At 38.0% G+C, this 17,251-nt stretch overlaps 1 protein-coding gene across 1 annotated transcript; it reads left to right on the top strand.

Annotated features, from left to right (window-relative positions):
* Positions 1-11,771: 11,771 nt before the first annotated feature.
* Positions 11,772-13,871, top strand: HRG_00631 (tyrosinase; the record flags this gene model as incomplete). The annotated part of the gene is made up of 9 exons (XM_044859102.1): positions 11,772-11,935; positions 12,007-12,083; positions 12,136-12,218; positions 12,273-12,320; positions 12,384-12,746; positions 12,828-12,982; positions 13,054-13,220; positions 13,281-13,639; positions 13,707-13,871. 9 exons carry the CDS (start codon positions 11,772-11,774, stop codon positions 13,869-13,871), a joined length of 1,581 nt encoding a protein of 526 aa, XP_044725502.1.
* Between the last annotated feature and the right edge of the window lie 3,380 nt (positions 13,872-17,251).

Below are 17,251 nucleotides of genomic sequence, written 5' to 3'. Positions count from 1 at the left end.
TAGGAACTACTTAAGTACTTAGCCTATTATAGCTCTCTACTTTAATAATTTTACTAGAAGGTTTAAGAGGGATTAAAGGACTAAGATCTTTAAACTCCTTACTAATATTAAATAAGGACTAATTAGCCTTATTAAGAACGCCTAACGATTATAAGTTATTTACTACTTAATATTTATATATATTAAGTATAGGTAAGACGCTATCCTTAGTATTTACCTCTTAGATATTACGACGAAATAACTTAGAACTCTTTTCCTTTATATAATTCTAAATCTTTTAGATATAAGCTAAATAATTAATAGTAATAGATATTTATAACTTAAGGTTCGTAAGCTATACTTAAAGCTCTAATAAGGCTTTCTTAGCTTCCTCCTCTTTAAAATATAGCCTATACTACTCCGCTAATAATTTAGTTACTAAAAGAAATATATTAGCTATTATATATAGAAAGAATTAAAAGATACTTATAAGAAGATACTACTAAAATACTATTATAATAGGGACGACTACTAGTAATATAATTATTATAGCGCGAAGAATTTTTAGCTATCTAATAATTTATTTTCTTTATATTAAAGTATTAAGTATATAGTATATTAGTAGGATCTCTACTTAAGTTAATATATTTAGTAAGAGTAGCGCGCTTAGAGGCTTTTTAAGAACGAATTTTTAATATACGACTAGATATATAATAAGTAGTATATCTTAAAAGGATAAAGAAATAAGAAATAATATACTTATATATAACGTAATAAAGGTATATTTATATATAGCGGCTAAGGTAGCTTTAGTAGGTTTTATAGATAAGACTAAAAAGAGGGGAGATATTAAATTACTACTATAAGCCGCTAACGGTCGACCGCGTTAAGTATATAATATAGTCTAATAAATAAATAGTTAGTATAACTATTTAATAGATATAAGATCGTAAAGATCTAAGTAATCTAAGATTAATAGGATTACTACGCTTTATATAATCTAACGTTAGGGATTATAGCTAGGACTATAATCTAAGGATAGTCTTTATAAGTATATATAGCTACTTACTTTTACTCTTTTAAATAGATAGCTCTCTAGCTTTTAATATAGATCTTTATTATAATTCTATCTCCTATTTTAATTACCTAGTTATAGTCTATAGTCTATAACCTCTAACTTATTACTAACGTAATATACTTATTATTACTTAGACCACGCCCTATTATATCTATTAATATAAACCCCTTAATAGGTTTATCCCTTAGGAATAATACCGGTCGTTATATATCCCTCCTTACTAGACTAAGATAAAGGTATAAGGGGAAGCTTATTTAGTAGTAAAGGTATAAGGGAAAGCCTATCTATTAATACCGCGCCTTCCTTTACTAAGGAAGCTCTTATATAAGTCTATAGCGCTTTTTATAAGATAAGCTATAGATCTTAGGCCTTAATATTTACTCCTATCGGCCGGTCTTAATCCTTTTAAGAAAGCGCGTTTAAAACTAAGGAGTCTTACTTAAGGCGGTACTTAATTAAAAAGTTAAAGTATAAGAGATACTCCGCTTAGCGGGCTTACCGCTTTAAGAGGTACTAGCGGGTTATAAAGTACTTAAGGTTCTTATAGTCTATAAGAACCTTAAAGCTCTTATAGCGCTAGAGCTCTACTTACTATTACTTAAGGTAGCTAATAATCGCTAATATCTCTTTATTATAAATAGCGTAATTCTACTTTACTAAGGTTAGCTTATAAGAGTAGAACGCTATTAGTTACTTTTACCTATCTACCTCTTAAGAGAGAGTTCTATTAAATACCTAGCTATTATAGTTTACTTTAACTAACGTAAACCGGTTAAAGTCTTACTAAAGTAGTACTAAGGCTTATAAGAATAGGTCTTTAAGCGTCTTAAACGCTCCTTCCTATATAGGCCCTTAATAAAAAGCGGTTTACTTTCTAATAATATTATTTAAAGGCATTATAATATAAGAGAAGCTCTTAATAAATATCTTATAATAGTTCGCGAACTTAAAGAAGCTTTATATATTAATCTATATAGTTAGGGCCGCTTAGTCTTAGATCGCTTAGATCTTTATAGGATCCGCCTATATACCTATACCTATATAAATAATAAAGCCTAGGTACTTAACCCTCTTAACCTTAAATTTATACTTATCTAAGTTAAGGTAGAGCCTATAAAGTTAGAGGCGCTTTAAGACCCTCTATACTTTCTATATATAGTCCTTATAAGAGCCGCTTATATAAATAAGGATATTATCTATATATATAAAAGCGAACTTATTAAGGAAGTCTTAAAGTATATTATTAATATAATACTAAAAGGTAGCGAGCGCTCTTAAAAGGCTAAAGGGCGTTATAAGCTACTTAAATAAGCTATAGTATATATAAAACGCTATCTTTTACTTATTACCTTTTAAAATCTATACCTTATAAAACGCTTATTTTATATCTAGCTATATAAACTACTTTATCTTTAAGAGGTTATAGAGTATATCTAAGATTAAGGGTAAGGGGTAGTAGTCTAGCCTTATAATTATATTTAAAGCCCTATAGTTATAATAAAACTATATCCTACTCTTTAGTTTACTTATAAATAAGACCGGCGCTCTTACTTTAAAGCTACTTACTTAAATAAAACCCTTATCTAAGAGGTCCCTTAGCGTTTTCTTTAGTACTAGTAGCTCTATTAATAATATACTATATAGTAGCTTAAATAGTATAGGTAGTTCCTACCCCTTTTTATTAATATAAAGTACGATCCTATAGTTACCCTTAGCTTATATAGGTTAAGCTCTTATAGTTACCCTTAGCTTATATAGGTTAAGCTTATTTACTTCCTAGGACTTAAATAGCGGTAAGAGGTTATAAAAGCGCTTTAGTATTTATTACTATAGCTTAAAGGGCGACTTTAGCTTTTTTATTTAAAGGGCCTTATCGATATCCGCTAGGCTAACTATATAGACCGCTATATTAGCCGCTACCTAGCCTTCCTTTTACTTTACTTATTATATAGTTCCTATAAAGATAGAGGCAAAGACTTCTTAGGCTAAGTATAAAGCTTATATACTTAGTCCTATACTTATAAAACTATCGTTATAGTAGACTTACTATTATATAGGCCTAAACTATTATATACTAGTCCCTTAGTATAGGGCTAGTACTTTAACCTAGCCGTTTACCTAGATCTAGTATAGGTCTAATAGGTAATTAAATAGACTAGCTACTATATATAATTAAATATATTATATAGACTAGCTACTATATAGTATTACGCGCGTTAAATATAAACTAGCTACCGGTCTTATAAGTTAAAGTAAGAGTAGTAATAACTATTTATATTTTTCTCTGCCCGCTTAAGATCTAATTAGTTCTCTATCTTCTATATATATACTATAGCGAGCGTAAGACCTTACTTAAGGCTTTAACTAAGTAATATCTTAACCTTATAATCGTATAATAGTAGTGCGGCGTATTAATAGTATTTCCTAGTATTTTCCCTAGGTAAGCATAGGTATTTCCCTATAATTTCCCTACTATATTCTTATAGTAACTTCTTAGGGAAATATCGGTATAATCCCTAAGGAGCTATTATTACTTAGGAAATCGTAGTATATTCCCTATATAATATATCCTTAAGAGAAATCTCTATAAAATATTTATATAATCCGCTTGGTTATCGTTTCTAGGATTTCTAGGTAATTTCCTAGAGTTTACCTAGTAGCTTCTAGGTTCCTTCTTTTATAGGGAGCCTTAGGGAGTTAAGGGTAACTTCCTTAAAGGAGGCCGCTATCGTTATAAGTACCTAGATTATCGACTATAAGGTGTCCTATAATATAAACTATAGCTTCTTTTAATATAAAACTAAGTATAACTTTATATATAGTTACTAGGGTTTCCTAAGGATTAAAAGAAACTCTAGCTAAGGGATTATATAAGCTATAATAAGCTTATAGTAACTATTAACTTTTATAGCTAGCTATATAATACCCTTAATTACTATACCTTTTATTATACCTAAGGCGCCCTTTACTTACCTTAAAGCGATCTTTTTTACTAGTACTTAGATCTCTTATATAAGCGCCTTATTAACTATAATATAGTACTTTTAGCTTTTATTTATAAAGGTAGTAATAGGTAAGAAGTTATTAATTATAACTTATATTAAAGTAAGCTCTTTTTTTATATAGGTAGATAATTCCTTATTTTCCTTTACTAGTACTAGTAGTTAAGGCTTTAGAGCTTATCTTTACTCTAGAGCTACTCTTTTTCCTCTAAGCTTAAGGGCGCGGAGTCCTTTTCTTTATTTAAGGTAAGGAGCAGTTCTATCTTTACTACTTAAACTACTATAGGCCGCTTAGTTAAAAGGAAGGGGCATTTTAATATAAAGTATATAAACGCGCTATAATATAAGTAGCGGCCGTTAGCTTTCTTTTTCTTAATTTCCTTACTTATTAATTACTTTGCCCGCTACTTAAAATATTAGATAATATAAGAGGTATTTAATAACGACTTCCTATTATATTTAGCTCGGTCTATATAAGTAGCTAATATTAAGGTATCCTTATTAATATCGGTAGTTAGCTATTCCTCTTATAAAGGGGCGGTAATCTTATTACTTATTACCGCTATATATTATATACTTATAAAGCTTTTAAAAACATAGCGTTTACTTATAGCTTTATACTACCTTTATTAACTAGCTTATATACTTACTATAGTTAGTAGGTATAATTATAAAGATAAGTAGCTCTTATAAGGCCGGTGTAATTAAGTTCTATAACTATATAAGCTTCGCGCTATCTTTTTATACTATAGTTCCCGCCGCTTATAAGAGCGTCTCTTTAAAGTTAAGGAGGAATTTACTAAAAGTTTACCTATCCCTTTATTTAAGGGTCTATAGCCTATCCTATGCCTTCTCTTACTCCTAGATATTACTAAACGTATATATAAGGTATTAAAAGAAGTCTTATAAGTTACGTTTACCCTTAGGGCTGCCCTTATTTTAGAATCTAAAGATCCGCTATATTTAAGGCTCCGGTAGTATATAAAAGAGCGAATACTACGCTATATTATAATAGCTATTTAGGCCCTATTTCTTATTTATTATAAACTTTATTTATAGCTAGCTAAGGAAGAAGTAAAAGGACTTAAGCTTACTATTTTAAGTTAGCTAAGGAAGTAGCTTTTATATTAATAGTACCGCCGCTATAACTAGTATTAGAAAGGTTATAGGGGTTAACGCTAGTCTTATAAACAGCTCCCTTAGTATAGTAAGAACCTTATTTTTCTTGCTAGCTATTATACTTTTAATCGCTTCTAGGATAGCTATAATACTTCCTATTTACTTAGGGGGTATTAGGGTGCTCCTTTAAGGAAGCGGCACCCTTTTTAAGGAGATATCTATTAAATCTATTAGTTAATAGCTTATACTCTTACGGAGTATATAGAGGTATATATATAGTTACTATTTATAGGATAATATTAATAAGCTATATAGAGCTCTTTTATACGCGGCTAGCCTATATATATATATATAGGATCCGGGCCTTTATATATAACTATATAGCCTAGGCTATAGCTTAAGCCTATAACCTATAATAATTAAAGACTTTAATAATATTAGCGGCTAAAGGGTATTAGCGGCTAAAGGGTATTAGCGGCTAAGGGGTACTATTTATCTTATATAAATAACTTTAATATCTTTATAATATCGACCTTAGCTAAGAAGAACGTTTAATAGCTAAAAGCTATAGCTACTAATATATTTAAATAAGCTAAGGACTAAGGGGTTTACTTTAATCCTTTTAAGATAAAACTTATTTACTTTAATAAGTAAAGGTAGCTTATTTTAAAGGGTATAATAATAAGAGGTTTATTTTTAAAGTAAAGCCTTTAGTATAATAGCTAGGGGTGTTCTTTAATTTTAAGCTCTTATTTAAATAATATATCGAAAAAAAATAAAGCTTCTATATAAGCTACTTTTAAAGGGCTATCCTACCTAGCCTTTATATAAAGAGGCTGATTATTTAAAGCTTCTAAGTAGCTTTATTATATATTAAAAGCTATAAGTAATAAGCGTAGGATCGGGTAATCGATACTATAAGCGAAAGGATCGGTCGAAGGAGTATAGGGTAGGATTTCGTCCGGAATTTATAACGAGTATATAAGGGGCTAAATAATATATTAAAAGAATAGCGTTATAAAAGATACTTATAAACTTACTTATCCTATCTACTACTCCTAGGGAAATCCTTTGTCTTTTATAGACTATTGCTCGCCTACTAGTAGACCGATTAGTTAGCTTCCTAGTATATTCTATAGTGCTTAAAAAGCTCTATCTATAGTATGTCTTCCTAGCTTAGTAGGTGGTCTAATTATAACGTAATAGTTAACGTAAGACTATAGGATCTAGTATAAGTAGTAGATTTAACTAGAATATTCTATACCCTACCTATTCTCGTATCGCGGATATCTTCGGAACCGCTAAGCTAAAATAGGCAATAGGGTATCTATTCTACTCGTAATTAACTTTTGTAATTTATAAATATTTTTATTTATTAGGATAGGCTTATCTTAACCCGCTTTTCCTAAAGGAAGGTATAGATATTTAGTAGAGGTCTTTTATCTTTAAGGGTTATTCCCTTAGACTATATTATAGAGCCCCCTTTTACTAGCTTATTCTATAGAGCCTCCCTATACCTATTATTTCTTTATAATAGTAAAATAGGAATATAAGGGTATATTTTTATATTATACCTATATAACCTTAATAGTAAACTATAGGGCCTAGCGGTAGTATATAGGGCCTAAGACCTTTAAAAGCCTTATAAAGCCTTCTTAATAGCTTTAAAACTAAGCTCTTTTTAAGGTCTTAAAGGCCTTTAAAGGATCCCTTATTATAACGACTAGTATTATTCCTAAGGGATAAACCTATTAAGGGGTTTATATTAGTAGATATAATAGGGCGTGGTCTAAGCAATAATAAGTATATTACGTTAGTAATAAGTTAGAGGTCGTAGACTATAGACTATAACTAGGTAATTAGAATTAGAGATAGAATCGTAATAAAGATCTATATTAAAAGCTAGAGAGCTATCTATCTAAAGGAGTAAAAGTAGGTAGCTATATATACTTATAGAGACTATCCTTAGATCACGGTCCTAGCTATAATCCCCTTCGTAGCTTACTATAGCTTACTCGTAAGCTATGCTCCTAAGTAGTAATCTATCTATATAAGGCTTACTTAGCTTATATACGCTCTAGGTAAGCTAAGCCTAAGTGACTTCTCGTCCCGACCATTGTTCCGAGCCGCCTTATTACGTGAACGTGGCCGGCTCTCTTACGGCCCGCTAACCGTGGTCGTAATACTTATTAAGGCCTTAAAAGCTAAAGCGTCCTTACTACTACTAAAGGTATAATTTAAAAAGGTATGCCTTTCTTATACCCTTTAAACCCTATACTTCTTACTTAGTTACCTTATAAGGTAAGAATATAACCTAGCTATATAAGATAACCTTACTAACTTAGGCTTTAACCTAAGGGCCTTAAGCTATATTAAGCCCTATTAATATTAAAAAAGCGCTATAAGGACTAGCCCTATACTACTTATATTAGCTATAATAAGGAATATACTATAGCTCTTACTAAGGAAATTAGATAATAGATAGTATAGACCCTTAAGGCGCTCTATATAAGAGTAGCGCTTATAGTACTATATATCTATTTAAAAGACCCCCCGCCTAGCCTTTAGTATAGAAAAGGACCTTATAAGGAGGCTTAGGCTAACCCTTTTAGCTTTTTACTATCTCCTCTTTTAGGCTAGCTTCTTATTTTCCTTCTTAAAAAGGACTAATAAGGTAGCCCGAGACGACTACTACTACGGCTAAGGAAAATATATAGCTAAGCACCTTATCCTAAGGTACCTAAACTATAGGAGGGAAAGAGAGGTCCTTTATTAGGCCTTTAAGAGATAAAAAAAGGCCCTTAGCCTACCTTTTCTCTATAGCTCTAAGGAAGGAGGGGAAGCCCTTTTAATATTCTTAGCTAAAATAAAGATAGGAACGGCTAAGTAGCTAGAGAAGGAGTAACCTAAGGGCCTTAGGGCCCTTAAAGGAGAAAACACCGCGCGGGAAGAACTAAACTAACCTTTCCTTTATCTTTACCTTTATAGCTACCCTTTCCTTAATAAATTATAAGCCCCCGGGCTCTATAGCTAGCTAGGACTACTAATAAGGGCCTAGGCCCTTATTAGCCTCGCTATAGCCTTAGAGGCTATATATAAGTAATAATATAAAAAAATGCTTAAAAAGCTAGCTTACTATAAAGGCTCTATAAGAACCGTCTTTTATAGGCATAGGATAAAGGTTAGAAAATCGGTCGAAATAAATAAAAAGTTAGTTTATAGACTAATATATAGCTATTAAAGGTTAGGCTTACGCTTATACGTAATAATAGGCGTGCCCCTTATCCTTAGAAGCAGAGATAATACTATTGCTATATCTAGAAGCACTATATATAGTAGCTAGTTAGTAGGATACTAAGGAAGTTACTTAATAGATCTAGGTAACTATAAGTTACTAGATTAGTAGGGAAACCTATTCTCCCCCGTACTTTATATATATATATATAGTTATACCCGCGGACTCCCTCTTTTAGGCAGGAAAGCGCAATCTACACCCTCTTTCTTTAATATAAAGACCTAATAACTAGTAATAGCAATCTACTATTTATTCCTTTTTCGGCTTACCTCAGGCCTCACGACCATTTTATAACTCGATGGTTGAGCACTTAAGTCCCACATCACCGTAAGGCAGTCGGACTAAACAGTAGCAAGTGTTCGGGAGTATAAAATGTCTACCCGAGCTCAAGTCGGTGCCAAAAGCACCCGTAAACCGTAAAAGCAGTCGAAAACGAGTCAAAGGTCCCGCAATGAAGCCATGCGCGAATCATACCGTTGTCAATCCTTCTCCAGCTTGCCTGCCTCTGAATACTGGCAAGCTCAGCTGAGCTCTTGTTGTGCTTGTCAGGACAAGGGCTGGACTTGAGATCCAAGGGCCTCTGCGAACATGAAACGCCGAGTCGTATGCAGCTCCATATAAACGTCACCCGTTCACTTTATCTGGAGACAGCGGATCTACAGCAAAACTTTTGACTAGATACAAGAGGGCGACGTTCCAGCCTCCATGGTGACGATGAACAAGCAGCGCATGCAGTGCAATTCCGCTAAATATTCTCCAGACCGGCCATCTCCGGTGTTGCGCCAGGCTCGTCCTTCTTTTCTGCCCCATTTCAAAGTCTCAAGTCCCTCGATGTTTGCGCCGGCATAGCTCGCAAAGCCGAGGGGATATCTGCAAATGGCATCTCGCGGTTGTTGAAACTCTTCGTCAAAATGACGGCGAACAGACGCGCTTTCAGGCAGGCAGGGCTCAATTCGACGAAATAACGCATCTTCAAGCCTCGAGCCCGAATGTGCAGAATTACGTAAGCAGCCTACGCCTGCCTTGGTGCCCGTTGGTGCGAATAGCTTCACTTTGCACGAAGGCGTTGGGTGCACGTAGAGGCGGGGAATGTGCGCACCTAATTGTGCGGTATCGGCGCTGCGCCTTGACCAGCCACACTACCCATTTTTATGTGTGCCGGTTAGCCAAACCTGTGTGCCGGCTAATTAACACAGGCGCAGATATATACAAGCAGATTGCAGAGGAGTGCGCCACAGGGGTCCAGGCGACGACTCAAAACCTACGCGTTGACCTTTTTGGCGGCTTCCTATAAGGAAATGATCTCGCGCGGTCTCAGGGCTGCGCCAACCTGGACCCCGCTGGTGTGGTGATTCACGAGATGACCCGTGTGCTGGGCAAGACGACAGACCAGGACAGTTCTATGGACTGGCAGCCGTCAAAGATGTCTCTGCTCAACAGCATCTGGAAAATGCCAAGACCTTTGCCCTTTTCGTTCATTTCGCTTGCCTAGACCGTGATGAAAAGGACTTTGGAAACGGAGGAGAGACTGGATCGGGGTCCGGGTCCGGATCGATCCAGGGGCAGGCTTTGGGCCCAGGAATGGCAACAAAGTCCAGGGGAACAGCACCAAGGGCCCTTCGAACGGAAAGCCTACCTCAGAACACCAGACAGGGCCCTGAACGGAAACTCAATCCCATTTAACGGGGGAAACTCCCTGCCCAGGACACCCATAAAGCCCCAGAGTGGGAACAGAACTCAGGTGAACAGCGGGAACAAGGGAAGCCAAGGCCAGGGGAAGATCAGAAACCCGCGATCTGATGCGCTCAGCGGACCTCGAAGCGTGAACGAGACTCCAGTGAATAGTGGTAGAAACGGAGGCAAAGGTCAAGCAAGGGACTAAAGAGGGGAACACCAACCAGAGAGGACATGATGGAAGACCTTCATCGGGGCCGCCTGCCGGGCCTCAGAGTGGAACCTTACCACAGGAGAGCACGAACTAAAAAGGGGGTCAGAATGAAAGCCGCCATTTGGGGGATTTCCAGAGCCTGAGAGGAACAGAATCCGTATTAACAATAACAACGACAAGCAGGCACCGCCTCAGTTTCCGAACCAGGGGGTCCCGATGGCCAGACAGGGGGACGCCCAGGAAGAGTGCCCAAAGGACCTCCGGGTGGGAATGGAGTTGATGACGAGATTGACGGTTCCCCGCAGCCCGCTCCCGGACGGCGGCAGGGCCTCCGGGTAGGGGTGCCCAGGACTCTAGCGAAGTGAACTCGTTCAACAGAGACTCTCAAGTTCCGAACTCTGAGGGTGCTTTGAGCAGACTTCAGCCCGCAGACTCGGATAATGTTTTCAACAAGGACCCCGGACGGTTTCCGGAGGAAGAATTCTAATATGTGTATTCTGGGACAACCGATGTGGATATGGTGGAGGCAAGTAGGCTTGATGAGCTGGGCTAACATGGTTTACATTTCCCTTAGACAAGCTAGAATACTCGTGTATGGTTTGCATGTTGGACGTTGTTAAACTGCGCATCCCAAGCAAGAAATGGAACATGTTCTGACAATACATTGTTATTCAATTTATTAGTTCTTTCCGTCTGACAACCCCCTGGTATTCCGATCCGGCACTCTGGTTACTTATAAAAATAGAAGGAAATTATAGTCTTACGGCATTCGAGCTGAATACTAGGGTGCAAGATGCCTCGTACCTTAAAGCAATACCGCAATGACATGCTGTACTTCCTCCCACTGCAGCCCTAAGGCATGTTCGGCGTTAGCCGCATGCAGGGGCTGAATATGCCGCTTTCTCGCCGTCTGTTGTAAGCGTGAGCCCCTGTATCCTGTGGCTCTTTCCCAAATGTGTAGGCACCTGCTTACTTTTTAAGACTTGCTAGCCGTTTTCCCGCGCCGACTTAACCGTCGGCGGCAATATCTCTCCAATCCCCCGGGCGTCTCTGGGCAGGGCGATTAATATCTTAAAAAATTATATACAATTACATAATATCGAGATTCAACCTGAAAGTGAAGCAGCAGGACATAGGGATAAGAAGCTGTACGATTGGCCCTGCATATATTTCCCCGTTTGTTTGCCCGAATACGAGTTTAGCTCCGACTCGGGACGGGGTAGTCAAAACACGAGGTGGAATTGCTTCTTCTGAACGCCCGCCTGCCGGTACCCGAGCAGCTAGACCGGGGGGGGTGATGGTTTTCTTAGGTACGAGAATGCTTCGCCGTTTTTTCTTAAATACCGACGAGCGTCATGACCCGGGTCACTCTACTGCTCAGCATCTGAACATCAATATCTCCCATCCACCATGTTAGCCAAAACGCTGACGGCCCTCGTGGGCCTCGGGACGGCATCGCTTGTGTTTGCCGCAGATCCCTACCCCATTACCGGCGCACCTGTCCCGCAAAACGCTCCTGGCGTCCCGTTGAGAATGAACATCAACGACCTCCAGGCCGCAGGGGGCCCTCAATGGTATTCACGTAGTCTTGCCCCCAGAAGAATGCAGTTTTGAGGCGATCTAACGCCATGGCGGTTCTTTCTAGGGACCTCTATCTTCGTGCTCTGTCGGATATGCAAAGCGTCAACTACCACGACACGTTATCTTACTTTCAAATCTCGGGTAATTCTCGACGGTTCCTGCCACGTGTCTTGCTTTGACTGACAGGCGCAAGGCATTCACGGAAGGCCTTACATCGAGTGGAACAATACGGGGGGGCCGGCCTACGATGATTGGGGAGGATATTGTCCCCACGGCGTAAGTCACGACAGGCTTCCTTTGCTATCCAGTCAGGCTAACTTGTTCCGATAGGAGCAACTTTTTCTGTCTTGGCACCGCCCCTATGTGCTTCTCTTTGAGGTAAGTCGAATCTCCCGACCTCATAACCGGCTTGTAAGAGCACGCTTCTCATAACCCATTTAGCAAGTCCTTGTTAGTCACGCCAGGAGGATCGCTCAGACATATCCTCCGAGATATCGTCAGCAGTACATACGGGCTGCTGAGAGTCTACGCTCGCCGTACTGGGACTGGGCGGCCGGATCTGGAGTCCCTTCAGCTACAGTCCCCGCCAGGGTGACTGTCAATTATCCAAACGGACAAGGCCTGCAAAGACGCCAAATCGACAACCCTCTTTCTACGTTCAAGCTTCCACAGGCGGTCTTGGGCGGCGAGTATGGAACCTTTGACACGGATGATCGGCCGCGGATTTTGCACTGCCCTGCGCCCGGCAGCTATCCGGCGTCGGCTAACAGCTTGATGGCTCAAAGGCCGTATCGGCAATGGGTGGTAAGTAACGCTACCCCCCCTCGTTGAATCCAGACCGTTGCCCTGGACATAATGTTTGCTGATCCCTAGTTTCTATGATAGTATGATGTTTTTACTCGTGCGACAAACTTCAGCGACTTTGCGACACAGAGCAATACCATTGTGAGCTTGGAGGTCATTCATAATAGCATTCACTGGGACGCCGCGTGCGGCCAGCAGTTTGTCATGCCAGACTTGGCGGGCTTCGATCCGCTTTTGTAAGTCCGAATCTGTGCCCGAATGTCTTTGCGCGGTAACGACAAACTGGGGCTGACACAGAACCCTCAAGCATGCTTCACCATTCCAACGTCGACCGGCTGTGGTCGTACTGGCAGGCATTGCGCCCTGATCAGGCCATCTTCTCAGAACCGTACGCCGGAGCATCTCGCTTCACGACGCCGTCAGGAACCATTATCACCCCGAGATCCCCCCTAGAGCCCTTCTTCGCCCGCGGCCGTAGAGCTCTCACGACCAATTCGGTACGGAGCATCCGAGGTTTTGGCTATTCGTACGCAGGACTGGAGTATTGGGCCAAATCTGAAGAGCAGATGAGGCAGGACACGACAAGACTCATCAACAGCCTATACGCGCCAAACGCCGGTGCCTTGCAGCGCAGACAACCACAGCAGAGCAGGAGGCGGTACTTTGCCCGTATCCGCTTCGACCGCGCCCACGTGCCCAAGCCATGCCAGATCGAGGTTTACGTGCGTGGCCAGCATGCGTCGAGCATAGTGGTGGCGGCTCAGCCTGCACGGGGTTCCATGTCGGCCGGCCTGCCGCTCGACAAGATTGTCCAGGCTGCCGAAGTCAAGGCCATGTCAAATGACGCAACAGCCGGCCTTCTTCAGTCAGATCTAACCGTCAAGATCGTCAAAGTAAGTCAAAGCTGTTGGTCTCCAAGCAAAGTACAGCAGACACTGACTCATGCTTTCCAATCTGCAGCTGGATGGCAGCTCTGTCGACTCGGTTCCAAGTCTTGAAGTGAAGCTAGAGGACGTCCAGATTACTCCTTCGGCCAACCGAGACGAATTTCCCAAGTACGGACCCTCCAAATTATGGCGGATAGATGCTAGGGCTGCCCTTCAAGGTGGTGAGAGCAAATCGTGATTAGAGCCAAATTTGCAAATCAAGCGGCTGGACCTGGACAGGAAACATCGTACAAGAGGTATATTACCGACTTCAACTAGGCATTTTGACATACAAGCGGCAAAGTCAGCGTAGAATTCACGTGTACCTTATGTTTGCTGGGTAATATATATTTTGCTGTATCTAGTCAACCCCGTGTAAAGCATATAGTGATAAGCCAAGTCTTGGAACAGGAAGGAAGTTAAGCTCAGGCTAACCTATAAGAATGGCGACCTAAACCCAGGCTACCTCATCTCGGCCTTAACAGCCTCGGCACTCTTCTTAGCGAGCTGGCAAGCCCTTGACTTGTCTTTTGGCCAGGAACCGGTCCTCACCACTCGGAAGAGAGCGTGTAGGTGCCGTGCCATTGATCTGCAAACATCAGGAAGCCCAGGCTCTCGTACACTTTTTTTCTTCGTCTAATATAGACTATAAAGATTACCCTTTTTTTAGTAATAGCATTTAATAGGTTCCTTTAAAGCCCTAGGCTTTAAGAAAGTCCCTTAGGAACTATATATAATATAGAAGGGTAAAATTATAGTCTTTTTTTACGTCGATAATATTATCTAAGCCTACTTAAAAGAGAAAGAAGTAACTACTAGGGAGGCTATATAAGGCCTATAATAAAGGTATAAGATAACTAAGCTAAGGGAGCTAAAGTAGTTCCTAAGGATTTAAACCCTTTAAAATAAGTCCTAATAGACTATCTAGCTTACCTAGGACGCCTATATTAATAAGGTCGCTTATAAATTCCTCCTTAATTCCCTTAATAATAAGCTTCCCTTTATACCTATATTAGATAAAGAGCTTTTACTTAATCCGTCCTATTAAGCTAAGGAGTAAGAAAAACACCTATACTAATAAAAGGTAGGCTCCTTACTTTTTTTTAGCTATTTCTATTAAACTAAATATCTCTTTTATAGTCTCCTAGCTAGCTAGATATAACTAGAATCCTAGCCCTAGGCACTAAGAAGTAGTAGATAGAGCTCTCCTTTATCTCTATTTAACGAGATTATATAGTTTACGCCTAGGCGGGTAGAAAAGGAAAATAGCTATAAAAATCTTCCTTTATTTAAGCGATTCGTCCTTTATAGATAATTCCTTAAATAGAAAGAGCTTATAGGGGTATATTATATCCCTTTTTAAAGGAACTATTACTTAGAGAGCTTTAAAGTAAGCTACTATTATAACTTTAAGTATAAAGGTAAAGCTACTAGCTCTTTTAGAAGCGTTAAAAGAAGCGATCTTCCTTAGCTAGCTATTAATATCTCTATAACTATAAATTCCGATCTTATTATTTATAGAATATAATAATATATAGACTATATAAATTCTTATAGAAAATAGTAAGCTATTAACTTAGCTATAGTATATCGATATCTATTAGTATTAGTTATACTAAGAGGTCTAAAGGGGACTTATTTCTATCTATTAGGTTTTAATAGTATCGATAAAAGTAAACGGTCTTATAAAGCCCTTACTAAATTAAAAGCTAGCTATCTTTTTATAGTAAATTAAGCTAGAAGACGTCTATAAGAAGCTATCCTTAGAGGCCTACTTTAAGAGTCTATAAAATAAGCTAATAGCCTATATAAGAAGGTAACGTTTATAGCTAAAGAAGAAAGAAAAGGGTTTTCCCTTTAAAGGGCCCCCCTATTTTAATTAGGTTTCTCCCTATAAAGAAGGCCCCCTTTCTTATAGGACTTTCCCTTCTTTAGGCCCCTATTCCTTAAGTAAGTCTAAAAGAGCTAAGGGACTTAAAAGGGCCCTTACTTTCCTTAAGTAAAGGGATAAGTATAAAGCTAAGAACCTCCTTTATACGCTTACTAGCCTAAAGCTATATTAGCTATGCCCTTACTATAAGGTTAGGCTATAGCTTATAAGGAATAGTATTTTCCTACTATAAATAAAGCAGCTATAATATACTCTCTTAATTATATAAGCTAATAAGTAGTATATTAATTATAAATAAAATCCTATCTTATAGAGTAAGAATCGCTCGGTATTTTATATATTATTATATATTAAACGGGTTACCGGTTATCGTATAATCGGCAATCGAAGAAATAGAGCTAGCTTGGAATACTAGCTAAGACCTCTTAAGAATACCGGCACGACTACCCTCTATTAAATATAAGTATTAGTAAAACTAAGACTCTTCTAGCTATACTTAAGGTATTACTAAATTCTTTAGTCTTAGGGCTTTACGGTAGCCTAAATCTAGCTTAAAAAGGTTCTTCCGTTTAGCTTTAATTATCTATATAAGATAGTATATCCGCTAGTAAATAGAGATAGAATAATTAACTTTAATACCTCTTTTATATACTAATATACTACTAATAAATTCCGTTAAGAATTCTACCTTATACTCCTTCTTCCCTTTTATTATATAGGCTTACGTAATTCCGTTATTACTTATATACCTTAAGATAGCTAAGGGGGTATATTATAAAGTATAGCTTAGTTTTATAGTTCTTAAAGATATCCCTTAAGTTAGCCTACTTAAAGTCCGGTATACCTTAATACCGGCACTCTCTATAATACTAAGGTAGGTATATTCTAATAGTAATTAAAGCTATATTTTAACGTTAAGATAGTTAATTATAGTATTTTCTAGCTATTTTAGCTGCTAGCTACTATATAGAGCTTTAAAATCTATATCTTAATTAGCTATAGTAATAGTAGCTAGCTCGAGGATATACTTTAGCCGCTGCCTCGTCTTAATAACTTAATTAATCTATACGAACCGGCTATTAAGATCCTATAAAACCTTTTTCTATTTTCGAGGCTATAGATAATATAATTAATGCTTAAGCTATTATATTCGAAGCTAAGTAGCTATAAGCTACTGATTTTAATTATTAAGGGCGCGGCTAACTTTACTAAAGAGTAGTCGGATTATATAGTTAACTTAACCGCGATTTTCTAGCCCTATAATAAAGCGGCGAACTTCTTATAATCGTTTAAGCGTTTTAAGGGCATCGTTATTAGCTAAGGAGCTAATATTCTTCCTTTTTAATAGCGTTAACGGCGTTAACGGCTATAGTAAGATAAAGCGGCTTAATAAGGGCTTTACTATATTAATTAGCTATAAACTAGACCTACGCTAACCTCCTTTAATATTCCTCTCGGTTAGGCTAGCCTACTAAGCTTTATAGTAGATATAAAGGAAGGTAGCCTTACTAATTAGCGCTATATCGTTAAAAGATATAATTTTCTTAAGTTAACGTTAGTATATAGCCTTAATAAGCGAGAAAACTAAGATATTAAGTAGTTAGAGGATATATAAAGAGTATAATAGTAGGAAAAGGAGATATATACTATTTTAAAAGTATTTATATATAAAATTATTAGTCTAATAA

This window comes from Hirsutella rhossiliensis (assembly GCF_020360975.1).
Source record: "Hirsutella rhossiliensis strain HR02 chromosome Unknown scaffold00001, whole genome shotgun sequence".
Classification (NCBI taxonomy): domain Eukaryota; kingdom Fungi; phylum Ascomycota; class Sordariomycetes; order Hypocreales; family Ophiocordycipitaceae; genus Hirsutella; species Hirsutella rhossiliensis.
Note: the sequence above shows the minus strand (reverse complement) of the source record. Positions and strands in the feature narration are given on the sequence as shown.